General features: G+C 47.8%; 1 protein-coding gene across 2 annotated transcripts in view; it reads left to right on the forward strand.

Annotated features, from left to right (window-relative positions):
• Positions 1-22,476, forward strand: part of LOC138515846 (cysteine-rich protein 1-like) — a 239,019-nt gene that overhangs the window by 165,570 nt on the left and 50,973 nt on the right. For both annotated transcript variants that reach the window (XM_069630591.1, XM_069630592.1), the window contains one exon: positions 11,276-11,330. In XM_069630591.1, coding sequence (XP_069486692.1) covers positions 11,276-11,330 — 55 coding nt within the window. The remainder of the gene's footprint in view (positions 1-11,275; positions 11,331-22,476) is intronic.

Below are 22,476 nucleotides of genomic sequence, written 5' to 3' on the forward strand. Positions count from 1 at the left end.
TTAATCAAAAGCACTTGTGAGTCTTCTTGTACTTCTGGGCTTGACGTTTGGGCGTATTGCTTGGGCATAGAGGTGGGTGTGTACGCAAGGCTAGAGTGCTTCGTGCAGGCATGACAACAGAAGCAGAGAGCGGGGAGTAAGGGGACGGAGATGTCTGAGCCTGCGCCGCTCTAAGAGGTGCCATGGCAACTGCCAGGAACGCCAGAGTGGAAGCACGGGTCTTCCCCGCCTTGGGAAATGATGGCGATGAAGGCATGAGGGAATGATGATGATGCTCCACATGCTCGTCTGCCCCCGTTACATGGTCCAATAAACCTTGGCTAATAGACCGCCCACAATAGAGGCTGTAGGTGCTTCAATGCCTCCTAAATCGAATGTAGGTGACTTTACTTCTGTGCAGCCATTTTCATTTCTGTGCTTTAGAGTGCCCTTCAGGTGGGGGTGACCTTCCATCTATGCGCATTGCTTATTTTCACTTACTTGCAGAGTCCTTACTAAGTGGCTGCCTGTTTGATGTTGCCCCTCACTCCATGAGGTGTGGCTTTGCCATTCTGTGTAATCATACCTATTGACTCATAGGCTGCCTTATGTAGCCCCATGTAACCTGAGGTGACGCTTAGCCTGTCTGTGCAATCGTACCTATCTGACACATATGCTGCCTGACAAAGCCCCCCTGTAACATGAGGTGAGGTTTTGCCAGTCAGTGTAATAGTACCTATCTGACACATGTGCTGCCTGATGTAGCCCCCTGTAACATGAGGTGAGGTTTTGCCAGTCAGTGTAATAGTACCTATCTGACACATGTGCTGCCTGATGTAGCCCCCTGGAACACGAGGTGAGGCTTTGCCAATCCGATAGACAGAACCCATTGTAGGTCGGTGACCAGATGTTTATTTTTGCACTTCACCAATTTGCCATGCACTTTCTGTAACTAGCACTTCGATTCCTCAGGGCTTTGTGTTTGGGTGGCAATGTTAACTGGGGCCTGCTGCTGGTCACAGTTTCTAGTGAAACTGACACTGAATGGGCTAGCTCGACTGGTGCGGGTGTTTTGGCATTGCATGCTAGATATCACTGCCGTTCTGTACCATGGCCCTGGGGAATGGTAGCAGCTATGCCTCTATTAACCTCCACAAAGGAAAAATACTCAGGTAGAAATTGTCGTGCTACTGGAAAGCATGGTTTCTCCTGGCCATTGCCCTTAAGATATTGCCCTTATCCTTCCCTTCTGCTCCATCTGACCCTCATCCCACAGCCCTCCAAAATGCAGAATACATCAGGCACATCTTGTCTGATGGACTTCTCAGTTGACAGAGCAAAATAGCCCCACGCCATATCCATAAGACCTGTGTAGAGAAGGGGTAGAGGACTCCACTCCATAGGCCTAATCCTACACCTGGTGTGCCCCCTATACAATGGTAGGAACAGGAAGTATCTCCTTCACCACCTCCTCATACCCATCGGATTCATCCACCATCTGCTGCGGGACATCAACAGGCTGCCCGAGATTCTTCTGAATGGACCTGCCTTTCATCCTCAGCAACACCCTCGCCTTGCTGGATGCAACCACTTCCTCCTTAGTGATTGTGTAGCTGCCCTCTCTTCCCACATGAGTAGCATGCCCTCCAATTCCACCTCTGGTCCTGCCTTAGACGGGGGTGCACTAGAGGTCCTCTCCCCCTGGCTCTGTAGAGTCAACCACACGAAGCCCTGCTGCCTGTGACTCGGTGCCTCAAATGGGGTCTTCTCCATTGACTTTTCCTCCTCTCCCACTCTTTCTCCTGCGATCCCCACCAATTCCTCAGCCTCTCCAGCTTCCTCAGAGGATTGGCAATGATACCCTGACCCACAAACCGGCACCCCTTCCACGTACAGCATGAGTTCCCGCCTCCCCACCCATCATGGGGGAATCCTCTTCCTCCTGCATGGAGAATCAGAGCTCAACCTCCTCTGCCTACCATGCGACTTTCTACCCCTCGCAGGTTCTCATTTGCACCACACAAAACACAAATACCATTGACAAGGCTGAGTAAGGACTGTGCGTGAGCACACCCCCAAAAACTAAAAAGCGGAAAATCCAAACCATCCCAAACCATCCCTGAGAACTAAAGCGCAACCCAAATATATCAAGTGAAAAAACCTAATAACTGCTATACTATGCACAACTATACTAATAAAAAAACATATTACACAACCAACCAACAGAACAGCAGCTTGTGAGGTGAGACGACATCAATGCATTTGTATGGCCAAATTGTAAATGGATAAACATATTTTGCATTTTTGGTGGTTTGTTTGAGGGTCGGATTAGGGGCAGGTGAACTTCATTTTTTTTTACTTTTAAAGGGGTACACATAACAGAAATGGCACTAAAGGAAAAGGCATTTCCTTTTTTGTTCATATGAGTGAAACAACGCACGATTCAAGCACTGAAGACGGCTATCTTTAAATAAATCGAGTAGATAGCATCCAGTTGTCCCGTTTCACAGTATGTTTGTCTCGGTCTAAATGTTTGCGCCCTGATGACCGCGGGCTCCGGCGCAATATCAATAAATAGATAAATAAATAAAATTAATACATTGAACAAACACTGAAACAAAGGGGCAAACAAGTCCTTCAAAACACATAAAACTAGACAAACGAACAACACCAAACAGTTACAATCCCTTATACAGTCCTGCTCCAAAGCTAATGCAAGACTACAGACACCCTTCAAGTATCTGTGTGTCGTTTCTGCTCCTCCCCTTACAGCATAGCAAAAGCCATGAAGGAAAAGAAATTGAGCTGTGTCTTTTAGAGTGCGGAACTTCCTTTAGGAGAATCGCCAGTGCCAATTGGGCGATTGAACTCAAACAGACCTGTTTGATTCACCCCAAAAGGATGCTGATTGGCTAGACAGATACACCCATGACTTCGCCAGCAATCCAGGATGCATGATTGGATAAGGAGTCCTCTCGTGAGACCCGAAAGTCCATTCTTACTCATGAGAAAAGAAAGCTACTTGTCCAGGAGCATCATGGATTTACACCCTGAATGCAGATGCAGCATATTGTAGTGGCAATATCAAAGATAATTTGGCCACATGTTCCACCAAAAGGGGAATGACCGTTAGAAGTCCACAGCGTGCAAAGGGTAGTTGCACATTGATTTGGCTGCTGTATGCAATTAGTGTAGTGTGTACTTCATTGCATCAGCAAAGGATATCATTTCATTTTCAATGCATTTGCACTTTGCCGTGCCTTGTTTATGTTTTGTCAATGTCAATTCGTCCGATGATAGTAGTTTGGCTATGGTGTGTCACTACAACAATAAGGTCAACTAAGATTCGTTGGATGGGAGGGAATGTTTTCATGGGGTCAGTATGTCCTCCGTTGCTTGCAGGTGGGTAAGCTGAAGATGGAATCATTATTCACTTTGGTAAATAAATAAAAAAAAAAGATGCTAAAGAGCCTTTTGGTTGTGCTTCAAATTAAATAACTTTTTGCGCACGGCATTTTGTGGTAATAGAAAAGTATGTGGGGACAGTACGCCTTGCCAGAATATATTGCCATCAATGTGTACCGTTTAGCAGTTGGCGTAAAAATTAGTCTCATATTTCTAACCTGAATATATAGTTAAGATATTATTAATGATTGAGAATTTACATCACAAGATGCCAGTGGTTAATTGATCAAAGAGACAGCTTAGGTCCAATAACTAGTTTGCAGTGATACTTTAGGCCGATTCCTTGCAATGTTTTGATTCAACTGAATTTTTGGGACATGCTTTTTTGTAACATTTTAGTTGAAACATTGTAACAGCTCCACGATATGTTTCGTGGCAGCCGATATTGATAGGATAAAGCGGATGGAACCGATAGAACAAATGGAACGGATGGAACGGATGGAGTGAATATATCTCTAGATCTCCTATTTATGCTATGTATATGCTATGTACCTGTATCCCCACGTTATCCGTATCACATGTTTACCCTATCCATCCTGTCGCTTTATATACGTATGCCGCTATGTATCGCCCCTGTCCTGCTCTCTTGCTTAGTTGCAGGTGCTTCATTGATAACCACTCTTAGTAAAACATAAGGAGGGACCACGGAAGGTTAAAAAAGTCTGTATCAAATTTTAATAATAAACAGTCCGTCAGATTTAAAACATCCAATTAGATAGATAGGTCCATAATACAGAAATTGTCACATCCCATGTAGAAAGCAACAATAGGGAATACGTAGCAGGCTCCACTGGCCAGTTAAAAGTAATGTTATAGCAAAAATACGACCACTGAGGGTACTTATCAACCTAAATAGTAAGGTACCCACCCAAATATGGATAAATATGTCATAAATGTTACTCTCTGTTTACAGTTCAGAGATATGTCTCGACATGTTTCTGTTCCTCTAAAACAAAGTGTGGAACATTCATCATGAGGGAATAAATTACAGTATAGCCTATTTGACAATTGGGGTGGTAAACAATACCACTACAGTATCCTAGCACCTGCAAGAGATAAAAACAATAGACATCAAAGATTAGCTAATCAATAGTTATATACTTTGGTAGGTTCAAAAAATGAACTGGGCAACCTATCAAGGGGGATAATTACCTGATAAGGTGCCTGTGGGGGCTCTCTACTAGCATTAGTAGGTCTAGGGTAGTGAACATCACGGCCCTACAAAAGAAAAGGAATAATCAATAGCCAATATATCAGCTATTAAAAAGCCTAGTAGTACACACAGTACAACAGCGAAAATAGGGAGGAAGACACCCATGATGTGTCTAAGCGTCAAAGCGTCTCATAGTGGGGAGGGGGAACCATAACGAGTGAGTCCCAAATACAAAAAGAGACAGATGCGAACCGGCGATGGATGAGCGAGACATGCTTCACAAAAATGCAGGCAGTGTTAACGCCCAGAAAGTGCAGGGCCACCCGGACAGGGCATAATGGAGTTAACATACCACTATATCACAGTGCATAGAGAGGAGATAAGTGAGACCGGTATTAGCCTGCTAAGCGAACAACAATACGGGACGGGATGACTCCGCGGTGAGCGGCGTACTCGTGATCAAAGTCAGAAGTATAAGAATACCTAAAAATGCCCAGAGGAATCCTACCTTGGTAAGCCCACAGGAGTGTAATCAGGAGCAAATCACAGCATTCCGCACTGCAGATAAAGTAGATACAACAAAATAGTGCGATATGTGTAAAAAATACGATTGAGTTGCATCGACGGCAGCCTGAGAAGAATAGGAGAGCGAGCAGCTAAACGCTGTTCATCTGTAAGCAGCGTAACTTACCAAGTGCGGGGGAGTACGAGGCAAGCAGGTATCTCGCCCTTGAGGATCTACACAGAGTATCCAGAAACAGCGCGATGTGGCCGATGCAGGTTGGTTGTCAAGAGAACCTCAAGATAGTCCTACTACTATGTTAGTGTATCCTTAGAAGGATGCCGTGAGTGAGTGAAACCCGGCGGCCATCTTACAAGGGAGTGAAAGAAAAAGTAACAAGGGTTGGGGTACTTCCAACACCAAGTCAGTGAAAAGTGCCCAAGTCGAATGGTGAAACAAAGGAGACTAAAAGGAGGGGGTCTAATAAAATCAATAGAGGGACGGGGTGGTTGGGAAAACTAAAGTGTCAGGTAGACTAAAACCCTAAAGCTCAAGGGTGGAGTTGCCAACAGTAACATCATGAACAGGTTTAAATATGTAGCAATGTATACAAAGATATTTGCACAAGGCCGCTAGATATTATGCCAATCAATCGACTCATTGAGCCCCGTGACATCACTATGTAGGGTAAAAATCATCCTTTGTTCCATTTTCAACAATTTCTTTTCACGTGCTGTGTTATTTGCTCCTTTCAGAGCCAGTAGAACCGTCCAGGTGAAGTCTTCATATTTATGTTTCAGAAGGTTGAAGTGTTTCACAAGTGGAGCATTCTCAGTTCTGTTCTTCAAACAGCTCCGATGTTCCATTATTCGAGTTTTTACTTTTCTGATAGTCTTGCCGACATAGTGCAATCCACATCTACAGGTAATCATGTATACTACAAAGTCGGTGTTACAATTAGTGAGGTTCTTTTGGGTCCAGGGTTTTGAGAGGCCAACATCAACTTCTTTAGTTCTCGCAGTTAGTTTGCAAACGCCACATGTGCCGCAAGGATAATGCCCAGTGGCTTCTGGGAGACCCAAAAGGGAGGTCAATTTGGGTTCCGGAATATTGACCGATTTCAATTTGCTATTACTAACTATATTGCCAATGGTGGTACTTCTTTTATAGGCGAATATAGGCATAGGGATAGATTGAGTTGCGGTTCTAAAGATTTTCCAGTTTTTCTTTATGATGTTGGTGATTTCAAAACTCTGGTCCGTAAAGGTGTTCACACAGACAATGCAATCCTCTTTAGGTTTCATTAGCTTGGGTTCTAACAAGGCCTCTCGATTATTGTTAAATGCCCTTTTGGCTGATTTTCTTATTAACTTTTTGGGATAGCCTCTTTGTCTGAGCTTTTTACTGAGTGTGGAAGCCTCAACTTCATAAGTTTCTTTATCAGAACTATTCCTCTTGAGACGGAGAAATTGTCCAAAGGGGAGGTTGTCGCGTAGATGTTTAATATGGTGGCTAGAATAATGAAGAAGGGAATTCTTATCAGTTGGTTTATGATAAGGTTTTATTTTTAAGACCCCATTAAGGGGAAAGATGGTTAAATCTAGAAAGTTGGTAGACTCACTACTAGAAGTCATCGTGAATTGTAGATGGGGATTGAGACCATTTACCCAGGTGAAGAAATTGTTGGCATCATCCTGTGACCCCTTCCACAATACCAGGATGTCATCAATGTAACGAAATTGTACAGGGCTATGGAATCCATCTACGTTTTACCCTCCCCCCCAAAGTTTTTCTCCTGAATCATTAGTCTTTGAAAAGAAAGTCATTGCTGAGGTCACTGCCCTTGAAGTTAAGCATCGAAGGACCTTTCACAACTTATCCAATCAGGAACGCAAAGCTCTTGATTCCTTGTCTACTAATCCATCGATCATCATAAAGAAGGCGGACAAAGGTGGAGGTATTGTGATTCTCAACCGCACCGATTATATTGATGAATGTGAAAGACAACTGAGCAACATCTCCTACTACCATTTACTTACTCGAGACCCTACACCTGAACTCCAACTACTTGTAGCTGACAAAGTGGGGAAAGCGAAAGACCGTGAATGGATCTCTAAACAGGAAGCAGACTTCCTTGTCAATAAAAAACCCAGCATCCCTACGTTTTACACCCTTCCTTAGGTACACAAAACTCTTCTGAACCCACCCGGCCGCCCCATTGTAGCGGGTATTGATTCTGTTTTAGAACCACTCTCTACTTTTGCAGACCACTACTTGAAAATATATGTACAAAAAATGCAATCCTATCTAAAAGATTCCAGAGATGTTATCAACTGCTATGAAAATCTTGAGTTTGACCCTTCATGCAACCTACTTATAGGTTTGGATATTGTTTCCCTGTATACCAACATACCACAACAGGCGTCAATAGATACCATAGAAGCAATACTACTTACCCGAGAAGACAATGACCCAGTACCCACCTCATTTATCCTCTGGTGTGTGGAACTCGCACTGAAACGTAACTACTTCGAGTTCAACGGAAAATGTTATCAACAAATCGAGGGCACAGCTATGGGGGCCACCATGGCTCAGAGCGTGGCAAATCTATACGTTGAAACTTTCGAGAAATCACATATTTATAACAACAGCAATCCTTTCAGGAACAATATCACGAAATGGAGTCGTTACATTGATGACATCCTGGTATTGTGGAAGGGGTCACAGGATGATGCCAACAATTTCTTCACCTGGGTAAATGGTCTCAATCCCCATCTACAATTCACGATGACTTCTAGTAGTGAGTCTACTAACTTTCTAGATTTAACCATCTTTCCCCTTAATGTGGTCTTAAAAATAAAACCTTATCATAAACCAACTGATAAGAATTCCCTTCTTGATTATTCTAGCCACCATAATAAACATCTATGCGACAACCTCCCCTTTGGACAATTTCTCCGTCTCAAGAGGAATAGTTCTGATAAAGAAACTTATGAAGTTGAGGCTTCCACACTCAGTAAAAAGCTCAGACAAAGAGGCTATCCCAAAAAGTTAATAAGAAAATCAGCCAAAGGGGCATTTAACAATAATCGAGAGGCCTTGTTAGAACCCAAGCTAATGAAACCTAAAGAGGATCGCATTGTCTGCGTGAACACCTTTACGGACCAGAGTTTTGAAATCACCAACAACATAAAGAAAAACTGGAAAATCTTTAGAACAGCAACTCAATCTATCCATATGTCTATATTCGCCTATAAAAGAAGTACCACCATTGGCAATATAGTTAGTAATAGCAAATTGAAATCGGTCAATATTCCGGAACCCAAATTGACCTCCCTTTGGGGTCTCCCAGAAGCCACTGGGCATTATCCTTGCGGCACATGTGGCTTTGCAAACTAACTGCGAGAACTAAAGAAGTTGATGTTGGCCTCTCAAAACGCTGGACCCAAAAGAACCTCACTAATTGTAACACTGACTTTGTAGTATACATGATTACCTGTAGATGTGGATTGCACTATGTCGGCAAGACTATCAAAAAAGTAAAAACTCGAATAATGGAACATTGGAGCTGTTTGAAGAACAGAACTGAGAATGCTCCACTTGTGAAACACTTCAACCTTCTGAAACATAAATATGAAGACTTCACCTGGACGGTTCTACTGGCTCTGAAAGGAGCAAATAACACAGCACGTGAAAAGAAATTGTTGAAAATGGAACAAAAGATGATTTTTACCCTACATAGTGATGTCACGGGGCTCAACGAGTCGATTGATTGGCATAATATCTAGCGGCCTTGTGTAAATATCTTTGTATACATTGCTACATGTTTAAACCTGTTTATGATGTTACTGTTGGCAACTCCACCCTTGAGCTTTAGGGTTTTAGTCTACCTGACTCTTTAGTTTTCCCAACCACCCCGTCCCTCTATTGATTTTATGAGACCCCCTCCTTTTAGTCTCCTTTGTTTCACCATTCGACTTGGGCACTTTTCACTGACTTGGTGTTGGAAGTACCCCAACCCTTGTTACTTTTTCTTTCACTCCCTTGTAAGATGGCCGCCGGGTTTCACTCACTCACGCCATCCTTCTAAGGATACACTAACATAGTAGTAGGACTATCTTGAGGTTCCCTTGACAACCAACCTGCATCGGCCGCATCGCGCTGTTTCTGGATACTCTGTGTAGATCCTCGAGGGCGAGATACCTGCTTGCCTCGTACTCCCCAGCACTTGGTAAGTTACGTTGCTCACAGATGAACAGCGTTTAGCTGCTCGCTCTCCTATTCTTATCCGGCTGCCGTCGATGCAACTCGATCGTATTTTTTACACTGATCGCACTATTTTGTTGTATCTACTTTATCTGCAGTGCGGAACGCTGTGATTTGCTCCTGATTACACTCCTGTGGGCTTACCAAGGTAGGATTCCTCTGAGCATTTTTAGGTATTCTTATACTTCTGACTTTGATCACGAGTACGCTGCTCACCGCGGAGTCATCCCGTCCCGTATTGTTGTTCGCTTAGCAGGCTAATACCGGTCTCACTTATTTCCTCTCTATGCACTGTGATATAGTGGTATGTTACCTCCATTATGCCCTGTCCGGGTGGCCCTGCACTTTCTGGGCGTTAACACTGCCTGCATTTTTGTGAAGCATGTCTCGCTCATCCACCGCCGGTTCGCATCTGTCTCTTTTTGTATGTGGGACTCACTCGTTATGGTTCCCCCTCCCCACTATGAGACGCTTTGACGCTTAGACACATCATGGGTGTCTTCCTCCCTATTTTCGCTGTTGTACTGTGTGTACTACTAGGCTTTTTAATAGCTGATATATTGGCTATTGATTATTCCTTTTCTTTTGTAGGGCCGTGATGTTCACTACCCTAGACCTACTAATGCTAGTAGAGAGCCCCCACTGGCACCTTATCAGGTAATTATCCCCCTTGATAGGTTGCCCAGTTCATTTTTTGAACCTACCAAAGTATATAACTATTGATTAGCTAATCTTTGATGTCTGTTGTTTTTATCTCTTGCAGGTGCTAGGATACTGTAGTGGTATTGTTTACCACCCCAATTGTCAAATAGGCTATACTGTAATTTATTCCCTCCTGATGAATGTTCCACACTTTGTTTTAGAGGAACAGAAACATGTCGAGACATATCTCTGAACTGTAAACAGAGAGTAACATTTATGACATATTTATCCATATTTGGGTGGGTATCTTACTATTTAGGTTGATAAGTACCCTCAGTGGTCGTATTTTTGCTATAACATTACTTTTAACTGGCCAGTGGAGCCTGCTACGTATTCCCTATTGTTGCTTTCTACATGGGATGTGACAATTTCTGTATTATGGACCTATCTATCTAATTGGATGTTTTAAATCTGACGGACTGTTTATTATTAAAATTTGATACAGACTTTTTTAACCTTCCGTGGTCCCTCCTTATGTTTTACTAAGAGTGTTTATACCATACACCTCTAGTACCTGCTTCATAGCTTTGTCTCCCTGTACTCCTATCATTATCCTCCCGGATATAGACAAAGTATACACTGCTAATTGTGATTAGACAGTTATATACCGGGTTTCCTTTCCTTGTAAGTAGCTTCATTGATAACCACCATATCACACTACTACGCTTACTCTCTCCTATACACCATCATTCAACTAGGACACAGCTATGGTATGACATATTCGGCCTACCTGTTCTCATACTAACATGACCCCACAAACACTTCAGCATCCTAATTAAAACACAGCTAGCTAAGCACATACTAGCTATCTTAGGAGTCTCCTCAGGCCTAACACAGCCAAAACTCAGTCTGGGTGTCCACCCTCCAGACTGAACACATCCAACTGATTTCCTTAGCACCACACCTCCCACTAAGGAGCAGCTATAATGCAACAACCACACCAGCTGCACACATATCCGGTGCACCCGTGCACCATACGGCACTCTCTCTCTCTACTGACTTGAACTGTGGTTCCCGAGGGCATTCAACCTAACAGCGCTTTGAGGTCATACCAATGATACATAAGGCGCTATATAAATGCCATTTAACATAACATAACATTGATGTATCTCTAACCTGCTTTGTAGTATGCCAATTTAGTTTGGGTTGCACATCTTTGAGAAGAATATACTGGCATCAGTTACATGTCCTGTTTCATGTATTCACAGCACGATGACAAGCCATTCTGCAACAACTGCTATCTTCTGCTCTTTGGGCCCAGAGGTAAGAAAGCATTCTATATTGTTTTAGACTTCACTGAACCTTTCCATATTCTATCCCCTTGTGGAGTTAGTACTACTCACTGGTAAGATGGAACCAGATATGACACAATTGTACGGAACATGCAAATACGTTCTTAAATCCCTACCTCCATGCTAATAACGTCTACAATATATTTGAAAAAAAAAACAGTCATGGAAAGAGACAAGATAACGTTAATCATTCGTTGATGACAGCTCCATGAAACGCATGACTTCTCTGCAGTAAACCAGAAATCAATTAAATGGCTAAATTAACACATTCTCTGTCACGTGAATAAACTGAAGGCAAAATAGAGCTGGACAACTATGCTGGCAGTGCATGCCTTCACAAAGTGTTTACGTTGGGAAAGAACCACGACTCAGTGATCTGAAAAGCAATGGTACACAAATGTCATGTACTCTGTGCGAGTCATTTTGGATGAGTTGGAACCTGAACAGAATACGTAAAAGCCATGACTAAGCCGTTTACGCATTCTGTTTGCGTCATGGCTCCTTTTCCTCAATGTTATGGCGGGGCAGTTGGGGTGAAACATAACTTGTGTTTTCGCATCTCCCTACCTCTCCGCAATACAAATACTCTGGCTTTTGTGCCGACATGCATTTTTATGTGGGTGCAAATGCTGGGGATCCAAAAAACACCTGCCATATGTCCTTCAATTGCATGGTAGAGTGCAAAAGGGGAGGACAAAACGTGGCGTGCATGCTTGTACGTCACCTTTTGCCCTCCCCTTTTGCACTCCACCATGCAAATGAGGAATATCTGGCAGTGGGGACCTGGCTACTCAGGATTGTAAATGTACCAGGTTCCCACACCCAAATTAAAAGGAGCAATACAACGAGCTCCTGTGTGTTCTACATTTTTGTGAAAGTTCAACTACAGTATTTAGCAATAAGGCTGGGTGAAGTTTCTTAAAAGTGACGTGCAGGCTGCCGAGAATCTCCAGTGAGATTCGGTAGGTTTGCAGATACCTGCAGATTTTTATTCCAGCCGCCATCTTGGGAAAGAAATACACACAAAAACAACTTAAAAGGCATTAGGAAGGGAGACAACAGTTAGGGGAAAATAAGGGGCAAGGCTGGTTTGCGAATTGGGGGTTAGCAAGAACAATGTGAGTCCTTATATCAGTGAATGTTATCCAAGTATGACAGCACATTAAACTGTGCAGAAATGCATCCCATTAGATGAAGGCACCTACCTCAGAGATCTATGTGTCACAGGCAAGCATTAGGTTTGCATCTGCGAGAAGGACTCAGACGTTCATCTTTCTGAAGGTGATCAAATAAGTGAAAAGGGGAATTGTAAGAATGCAAGTCAGACGAGATGAGCCAATCGAATGTCAGACATAACTTTGTCTGCTTTTCACTATTTGGAGATTGATATATTGATTATTATTATAATTATTGATGTTTATAATAGTGCAATAAAGGGAATGTATAACAGACATTAACCTCTGAAAAGTCTATAGGGCTGGGGAAGAGTCAGTCATGAATAAGAGGCACAGGAATATTCATCCTGTTGTGCTTGCTTCCATGAGGACTAGTGAGGATATGTATTTAATTATATGGAGATTCCATGGCTGCAGCTCAAAGACCTCAGAAGGGCTAGTAGGGCTGAGGGGCAGTCAGTCACGTGTCAAGCATTTATGATGCCAACTCAAACATTCCTTAAAGGAATGTAATTTTGTCCTTTAGGATTGCAATGTTATGAGCTCTCTACATAGGGAAAAACATAACTGATATCTAAAGTAAAAGGCCTCTTCTCGAAACTTGTGTTGGCACTAGTGATGAGAATCACTAGTGTATCTCATCGCTTGCACCCAAAAGAGATGTGCCCTAGTCATGGCGTTCCTTTGATTGTGTGCATCAAAGATGCACACAATCATTTTTGCCTATTCATCCTCCACATTGAAAATGTCCACAAATAAGATGGTGCTTCTGCACATTGTAATGCACACCCCAATGAAGCAGGATGAATATAAACAAGGGGCAGACAATAAACACATTCCCCTGTGCCTCTATAGAACATGCGCATGGGACGTGCGCATGGGTCGTGCAATGCATGACTGAGTATTTTCTCACCAGTTCATGCAGGGGAGAACAGAGATTATTTGCCCTGAGGAGCAAGTACAATTTTCTGTCCCATCGTATAGTGGCTCCAGCCAGGGCCAACTTAAGCAATTTTGGGGCCCTGGGCACAGATATCTTTGGGGCCCCCTCCACCAAACCAAAGGAATTAAGTGATCAAGAATATCTGGTCGCCAACCTCATCGCGATCACAACCCATAGGTTGATATGCTGCCTTGCAGCATTCAAAATTAGCAAGAATGAGGAGCATTCAATAAGAGCAAGAATGAAGAGGGTATGGGGACCTAAAGTGAGTAACTACTCCCTTGAGATCCCCTTTAACCTCTTCATTCTTGCTCTAATCAGAATGATAAACAAATAGCATTTGAAGGCCAACATGAGCAGTCTACGAAGAGGTTACTTCTGCTTTAGTATAGATACAGGAGACATTTTATCAGTACCATCTAGGAAGGTTTTCGGTTGATACTAACAGGGTAATTCATAGAATTTCGCAGAAAAGTGTCGCAAGCGGCTGGCGCAGAGTGTCCGCGTGCGATTGTCTGCGCCAGGCGCGTGCGCTAAAACCGATTTCCACGCACAGCGTATTCATGGATTTTAGGCTCCCAAACCAGCCGTGGTGCAGAGTATCGCAGAAACCCTGCAGCAGCGCCAGTAACGCCCCCAAGAACGCCCTCGCGCAAGGAAAAGCCATCAAAATCGCTAAATCATCGCAAAGGGCTGCACTAACCCTGGACCAGTTTACAGGGCTGCCAAACAAGGAACGCAAAGCGGGTAACGTTTATATCAGGGGTATGTGGGAAGTTTTACATGCAATTAGCCAGGGTAAGTGTATTACAGGTGTACGCGGGAAGTTTTACACGCGATTAGCCCGGGTACGTGTATTACAGGGGTACGTGTGAAGTTTTACACGCGATTAGCCAGCGTACGTGTATTACAGGGGTACACGAGAATTATCACACGCGATTTGGCTGGGTACGTGTATTACAGGGGTACGCATGAAGTTTTACACGCGATTAGCCAGGGTACGTGTATTACAGGGGTACGCGGGAATTATCACACGCAATTTGGCTGGGTACGTGTATTACAGGGGTACGCGTGAAGTTTTACACGCGATTAGCCAGGGTACGTGTATTACAGGGGTACGCAGGAATCATCAAACGCGATTTGGCTGGGTACGTGTATTACAGGGGTGCGCGGGAATTATCACACGCGATTTGGCTGGGTACGTGTATGACAGGGGTGCGCGGGAATTATCACACGCAATTTGGCTGGGTACGTGTATTACAGGGGTGCGCGGGAAGTTACACATGCGATTAGGCTGGGTGGGTCCTCACAGGTGTTCCCTGTACACCCTCCACGGCCCCTGCAGGCAGCCCACAAAACAGGGGACTACCCTGCACACCTGCTCATGTCTCCCACCCCCCACCCCCCCAGCAGTGTGGGGCACCCTCCACCAGGCCCCCACTCATGTCCCCTATCACCCCCACCCCCAGCAGTGCAGGGGCAGCCTCCACGAGGCCCCCACTCATGTCTCCCACCACCCCCACCCCCCAGCCACCAGGGGCAGCCTCCACCAGGCCCCCACTCATGTCCCCTATCACCCCCACCCCCCAGCAGTGCAGGGGCAGCCTCCACCAGGCCGCCACTCATGGCCCCCTGCACCCCCACCCCCCAGCATTGCAGGGCACCCTCCACCAGGCCCCCACTCATGTCTCCCATCACCCCCACCCCCCAGCAGTGCAGGGGCACCCTCCACCAGGCCCCCACTCATGGCCCCTATCACCCCCACTCCCCAGCAGTGCAGAGACAGCCTCCACCAGGCCGCCACTCATGGCCCACTTCACCCCCACCCCCCAGCATTGCAGGGCACCCTCCACCAGGCCCCCACTCATGTCTCCCACCACCCCCACGCCACCAGGGGCAGCCTCCACCAGGCCCCCACTCATGTCTCCCACCACGCCCACCCCCCAGCAGTGCAGGGGCACCCTCCACCAGGCCCCCACTCATGTCCCCTATCACCCCACCCCCCAGCAGTGCAGGGGCAGCATCCACCAGGCCCCCACTCATGTCCCCCTGCCCACAGGCCCTGACAATCCTCAAGCATGGGCCTCATGGCCAGCCACCACAGCCCAAAGACACAACCAAGTATTACATGCGCTCATGATACTACTCCAATGGAAACAATGTAAATGAACACATGTGTCTCACACACACACAATGGTTGCAAGTGAACCTGAAAACCCATATCATGACATGCATGAAAACAATGAGATGAAACCACACATTGAAGAATGAAAAAATCAAAATAATGTATTAAAAACAACAGTAATGCCAATCAAAATTAAACAATATACACAAGTATAAAATAAAGCAAATTAAGCTGGCTGTCTCTTTTCAAATTAAAATCAATAAATGATAATCCAAAAAAATGTCTTCCAAAGTTCAAGTCCATAAAAAGGAAATGAAGGGAAAAAAGAAATAGAAAACCATTGCTCCATGGAAAAAAATATTCATAGTAAAAAAAATATCCAAATGCAAAGTCCAACTATGTACAAAGTATTCAGGGTCCATCATCCCAACAGAAGAAATGAAACCTACAAAAAAACCCATCTAAAATGGATCTATATACAAAAGGTGGAGCAGTGTCCGTCGACTCCAAATAAAAATAAACAATAAAGGAAACCTATCACTAAATAACTATATACAATGGCGGCGGGCCAGTCCAGCGGCTCACTCAGTGGTGTTCCGGGCCAGGGCATCATCGAACTCCTCGTCTATGTCCCAGAGGCGGTCCTGTTCCATTGCCCCGAGGGTCCGCAGGGACGCCGACATGTTCACCTCCAACTCCCTGCGGATTGCCTCGAGGCACTCGGCCCGCCTCAGGGCCCTCCGCATGGAGTTCTCCACCCTGACCATCGTGAGCCGCGCCTCTTCCGCCCGCCGCCGCTCCGCATCTATGGCATGGCCCAACCGCTGCCACACGGAAGACACTTCCCGTCGAGGGTCCTCCTGCCCTCCGGCCGATGCCTGCCCCTCCGATGTTGAAGGCCCCGAGCTATCATGGCTCCCACCTACAGCCTCCTGCTGCTGCAGCTGCTGCTCTCCATGTGCCCTGTCCGATGGTGCCTGCACATCCTCCTCCAGCTGGGGTGCAGTCGTTGATGTGGCCACCCCTGCTGTACGTCCGACTCCCGACTGTGGCAGGGATCTGTTGTCCACCAGCCTGGCCGCACGGTCGGAGGCAGCTCCACAGGGCACCCAGGTGACACATGGGTGGGAAGATGGCATGGAGGACGACTGGGGCATAGGGGGTTCTGTGGAGGAGGGGGTCGGAACAAGGTCCAGGACACGGAGGAATCCAGCCCTGGTGAGCTGTCCCAGTGGGTCAATGCGGTCAACGAGCCATGCGAGAAGACGTGCAGACTCATCATGAAAAGACTGCAGGTCAGCTCGCATGGCCCGTTGACGCAATGCCACCCCACCCTGGACAGGCTCAACCTGGTGCAGGATAGCCACATCTGCAGGGAGAGGAAGGCCAGGTGTTGTAAGCCAATCCCCTCCCTGAGAACGGGTCTGGAGGTAGGCATCCCCGCTGGTGCAAGATGATGCAGTGACAGGAGCAGGGACAGGATTGCACACAGGCAGCTCCGCGGCAGCCTGTGCTGCCTCCTGTGCCTGATCCTGCACTGCACCACTAGCACCAGTGGAATCCCCACCTCCAGACCCCGCCTCTGTCGCTTGCACGGCCTCCTCCTCCTCCAAACCCCCCACCAACCTGGATGACTCCGTGCCATCTTCCTCCGTTGGGCCCTGTGGGGTCCCAGCTGTCCCTTCTGCTGCCGAGGAGTCCAACTCCAACCTCCGCCTCTTGGACCTCCCCTCGGCAGCTGCGGCCTGGGACGCGGCAAAGGACTCCTCACTCCCCGACGAGATCAGAACCTGGGAGGGGATCCGGGCCTTGCATCTCCGGCTGGTGGTGCACCCCTGCCGCTGTGCTCCACAGCACCTTCTCCGCCCTCTTCATCAGTTGACGCTGCAGACAGCGAGAAAGAAAACACAGGCATCAGGGCACTGTACAATGGACTCATACACACATGACAGTTATACATGAGTGGCATTGGTAAACCTCAGACATGGCATCACAATCCCCAAAACACATGTCATTTCAACTTGCACACATGAGCCATACCACAGCCATATTGCAACAGCCAGCACCATCCATTCACATACAACAGCATGAGCAGCCAAAGGTCATCCACACATCACATGCAACATAGGGAGTACACTACACATGCACACACACCACCAAACTTGCATGCATGTGTACACCTCCGCCAACTGTCGCAGTGTTCCGATCGACATCCATGTCACACCTGACAATCATTCCTCCACATCCTGTGCCATGCAAGCCCACACACACAAGCACCATCCATGTGTCACACATGAGACCCCTCGCATGTGTCACCCTCACAGCCCTGTACACCCCCCCCTACTTGCCGACATAAAAATACATGTTCAACCTGCACACTCCTGGCACACCACCACACGCACAGCTTACAATCAGTATGCATGTACAATTACCGCTCGACTCCAGACGGGTCTGCCTCTCAAGGACCTGGACGTGGAGCGCTGGGGATATGCGTTCCAGGACCCTCATCTGATCTTCCGACAAGTGGCCCTGGCGCCCCTTAGCATCCGCTGCCTTCAGGTGGCACCGGGCCTTGTTGAGGGTCCTGGACCTGAAGTCCTCCCAGCGCTTCCTGACACGTTCGTAGTCGCGGACTGCCACCTCCTCCGCGTTGATGGCAGTCACGATGTCCATCCAGATCCGAGTCCGTCCTTCCTTGTCGACGCGCAACCTTCCGAAGAGGGCATCATACTGCCCCAGGACATGCTCCACCAGGACACCAACTTCGGTGGCAGTGAAGCTGGTGCCCCTCTGCCTCCTTGGCCGGGGGTTGCCACTGGTGCCAGATGTTGCAGTGCCCGACATGGCAACCCCAGAGGCAGGAGTGGGTGGGCAACTGGGTCCTGGGCCTGGGCTGTGGGGCGATGGAAAAGCAGTCGGGAGTCTTCGGTTCCAGCAGGGGTGGTCACAGCAACTACACCCCTGGCTGATGTGCAGGCAGCAAATGTCAGGGCACGTGGGCAGCAGGCAGTCAGGCAGCAGCAGATGGCAGGTGGGAGCATGCTCAGGGCTCTGTGGGGTAGTAATTCGGCCTTCTGGGCAGGAGCGTGGTCTTCCGTGTGTGAACGCGTGGCCAGCTTGATACGGAGTGATTTTGCACGTGAAAATCCAGCACGTCTGCGTGTAATTCGAGGAAAGGCCCTTAGCGCGTAAGCACGTCAGCACACGTCTGTACATTCATTGGCCCAAAGGCCACCAGCGTATGCGCGTCTATGAAGTCACGTGCACGTTGAATATGGCACACGTTTGAAATGTTGCGTGTTAAAAAAATGAAAGACACGTCCGAGTGTCAAAGCCTGTAATTGGTGGAAATGGCCTTAGCGTGTACACGCGGAAGTGACAAAGCGTGTAATTGGTGGAAATGGCCCTAGCGCGTACACGCGGAAGTGACGCTGGACGTGTGGGCCTGCATAAAAGGTACGTGTAGAACACCATTTCCTTGTACGTGCTTTTCGTGGAGAGCGAGTGGGTGAAATCTGTACTTCTTGTCGTTTCACACGCGATTTACTTCACAGCGTTTCAAGTTCGTACTCCCTGTTACCTCTGACAGCTTTTTCTCTTTTTTCTCTTTTTCTGGTTTTCCTGGGCCTGTTCCCTCAAACAGCGTTCCCTTCTACTGTTGTCCTGTCTCCTCAGACAGCGTACAATTCTTCTTTTGGCGGGGGTGTTGCCAACGTGCACACGCGCTTCTTTTTCACGCTCTTTTTCCTGGCAGACGGTGAGTCACGCACGTATCTAACATCTGTGCTTGCCCCGTGTGTAGCCTACCCCTTCAGAGGTCATTCTAGGCTGCGTGTGACACGCATACGTTCATTCTTGTGTTACTGGGTGCCACAGCGTAGTGCAGGCTTATTTTTCCGCACACGTGGTCTAGGAGGGGTTGCGTGCACATTATCTCCCTTTTTTGGGCTTCCTGTGCATTGCGTGACCGTCATCTTTCCCCAGGGGTCACATTCAGCCTTGCTAGAGCACTAGGGTACGATTACCATCTGGTACCCAACCCCTTTGACCCCCAATTGCCCAGGACAATAGTTTACAGCCACTCCCATACGCACATTAACATCAGTGCCATGGTTGGGAGGCGAGGAATCCGTAAGGGTGGCAAAGGTGGACGAGCCACAAGTGGTGGCCGTGGTGGATCCGGTAGGGGACGTGGTCGTTACCTGCAGGGTGACCCTGTCCCCCCATGTGTGGAGGACCAGTCAAGGGCACCCATAATCCCCCCCCCGCCCCCCTTGGTTGAGGGTGATGTGGCTGACACCATCCATGCTCATCCCTTGTTGGACCAGCCCATTGTGGCACCAGACCTGGCTGACTCCATGGCTGACTTCCAGGTCAGCAGGCCTATGACACGTGCGCTGGTGCACGTTGATGTCATCAGGCCACGTGGATCAGGGGCAGCAAGGTCATCTGCTGCCCCAAGTAGGCAGGGTGGAGAGGCTGCAGGGGCAGCTGCGGCTCCATCCACCCCAGCTCTCACACACCCAGCCAGGACAGTGTCGGTCCTAGTCCATCCTGCTGACATTCCCCCTGACACCATTACACTTGAGCCAATGCCTGCACCAACTCCCATGCTGAGTGTGCAATCCCACACTCCTGATACAGTGTCCACCATGGCTCCTGCCCCTAGTGTCCATAGCGGCGTAGGACACTCAGGATCCCCACCACCTTCCAAGCGGAAGAGGAAGAGTGCTCGTCCGGCACAGGCTGATGCCCCAGACACGGCTACACAGTCCGGCCCATCGAGGAAGCCCAGCTTCACGGATGCCGAACTGAATGCACTTGTCGAGTATGTGTCCGCACATGATAACGAAATGGTCATTGTTGCAGGATCCAAGACCACACTTGCACAACGCCAGGCACACTGGCAGACCGTTGCGGACATCGTAAGTGCCCTTGGAATCGTGAGGCGCACAGCCAATGATTGCTATAAGCGCTGGAATGACCTAAAGCGCAGGGCAAAGAATAAGCTGGCCTCAAGTCATGCCGCAACTCTAGTGACTGGAGGTGGGTCTCCAGTAGAAGACATGGAACTCCCTCCACATGAGTCAGTCGCTGGGACCTACGTCATGGAGGAACAGATCCAAGGCGTGGGAGATCTGCCAGATTATGAGGCATTGTCCGGTGAGTGCACATGCATGTGTGTGTCATCCATGTGCATGGTGTGTGTGTGAGGGCTTCTGTTTGTGTGCCAGGTGAGGGTGTGTGCGCCTGAGTTGTTTGGGTCACCCATGTGCTTCATCCAATACATTCTGCGCAGCAGAATTTGGCCATAGCAGTATCCCTTCTGCCAACAGTAGACATCTAGCCCAACAGCACACCTGTTGCCCTTGAAGTGTCACCTTGCCACAACATTGTTGCTTATTTTTCTCTGTTCATTCAGGCAGATTGTTTTCATTCCACCACTTTTACTAGGCATTTCTCAGTCCTCTAGTCACATGTCTGACATAGCTATGGTAAAGTGGAGTGACTTTGTTACCTTGATATCATTTGTTTAGACATGTCCCTGTGCAATCGGACCATTTTGGACTGGCAGCTCCAGGTGAAAAATCAGACCTGTTTGAATTAGAAAAGCTATTACATGAGGGAACTGGACTGAATGAATAAGTGCTGCCCTCCTCTCCATCTTCACTCAATAGCAATGGTACATGCCATCTGTGTGATGGCATGTGTATTTCACCTGGCAATCACAGGCCAATGGGTGATGCCGCTGCTAGGCAGCATGCAGCAAATGTGTTGATCTTCCATCTTGGTGTCATCAATGTGTGCCATTTGCCTCCCCTTCATACGCAGTGAGGGTGCTTGCATGGGAGGGATTTAGTCATGTGGGACATGTGTCAATCAAGTACTGGTTCTGTTGCTTCTCAGCCCTAATTGTGTGCCATAGTGCTAATGCCTGTTTCCATTTCTTTTCTTTCATGTCTTTGCAGGGGATGTCGCACTTGGTACAGCTGGGGTTGTGGAGATGGTGCAGACCCAGGAGGGGTCTCAGGCCCGACCGACCACCAGTGAGGGACGTGGTGTGGTGGTGGGTGAAAACCCACAACTGCTGCAGGTCGTGCTCTCAAGGGGTGTCTCTGGGCGCACCTCCCCCGAGCTGTATTCAGGTGTCGATTCGGATGATGAGACCTATGTGGCATCGCAGGTGAGTGTTCCTGGGAGGGATTCTCTTCTGTCCGACCCACCTGCACCAGGGGTAGTACCCTCAATAGGGATGTCAGTGTTGGCAGGTCCGCCTTTGGTGGTTACGGATGCAGGGTCACACTCCGCAACATCTGATCCTGTTCCTGGGCCAGCAGATCAGAGGCGGAATGCAGTCTTGCAGCCTCAGGCAGTGCCGGCACAGCAAGGCGCAGTTCGCCTTGCCCCAGACAGGTGTGGTGCCCGCCGACGTGGTGGCCGTACGCCACCTGGCACTACCGCATGGGAGCAATCCATATACGGTATGGCTACCCAACAGGCAGCATCATCAGAGATGATGGCTCAGGCCATGGATAGGGTGGCCACTTTCATTGTCCCCCCAGAAAGGCTGATGGAGCGACTGCAGCAGGCAACAGACTCCATCTGCCAGTCACACAGGGAGGACATGTTGGTGTCCAACAGGGACAGGCGGGCGGCACTGGCGACTCTGCAGGATGTCCTTTCCATAGAGTCCCAGGGCCACAGGGAAGCCCTGAGGGTGGAACTCAGTCAGATCAGGACGACCCTTGTTGAGCGTGAGGCTTCAACACACAGAAGGACAGAAGAGCAGCTGGAGCGTCTCACACGTACGCTCTCAGCTGAGATGCAGGCAACTCGGGCGGAGGTCCGGTCATCCCGTGAGTTGTTGCATGGG

Source organism: Ambystoma mexicanum, chromosome 6q (assembly GCF_040938575.1).
Source record: "Ambystoma mexicanum isolate Mex_15411 chromosome 6q, UKY_AmexF1_1, whole genome shotgun sequence".
Taxonomy (NCBI): Eukaryota; Metazoa; Chordata; class Amphibia; order Caudata; family Ambystomatidae; genus Ambystoma; species Ambystoma mexicanum.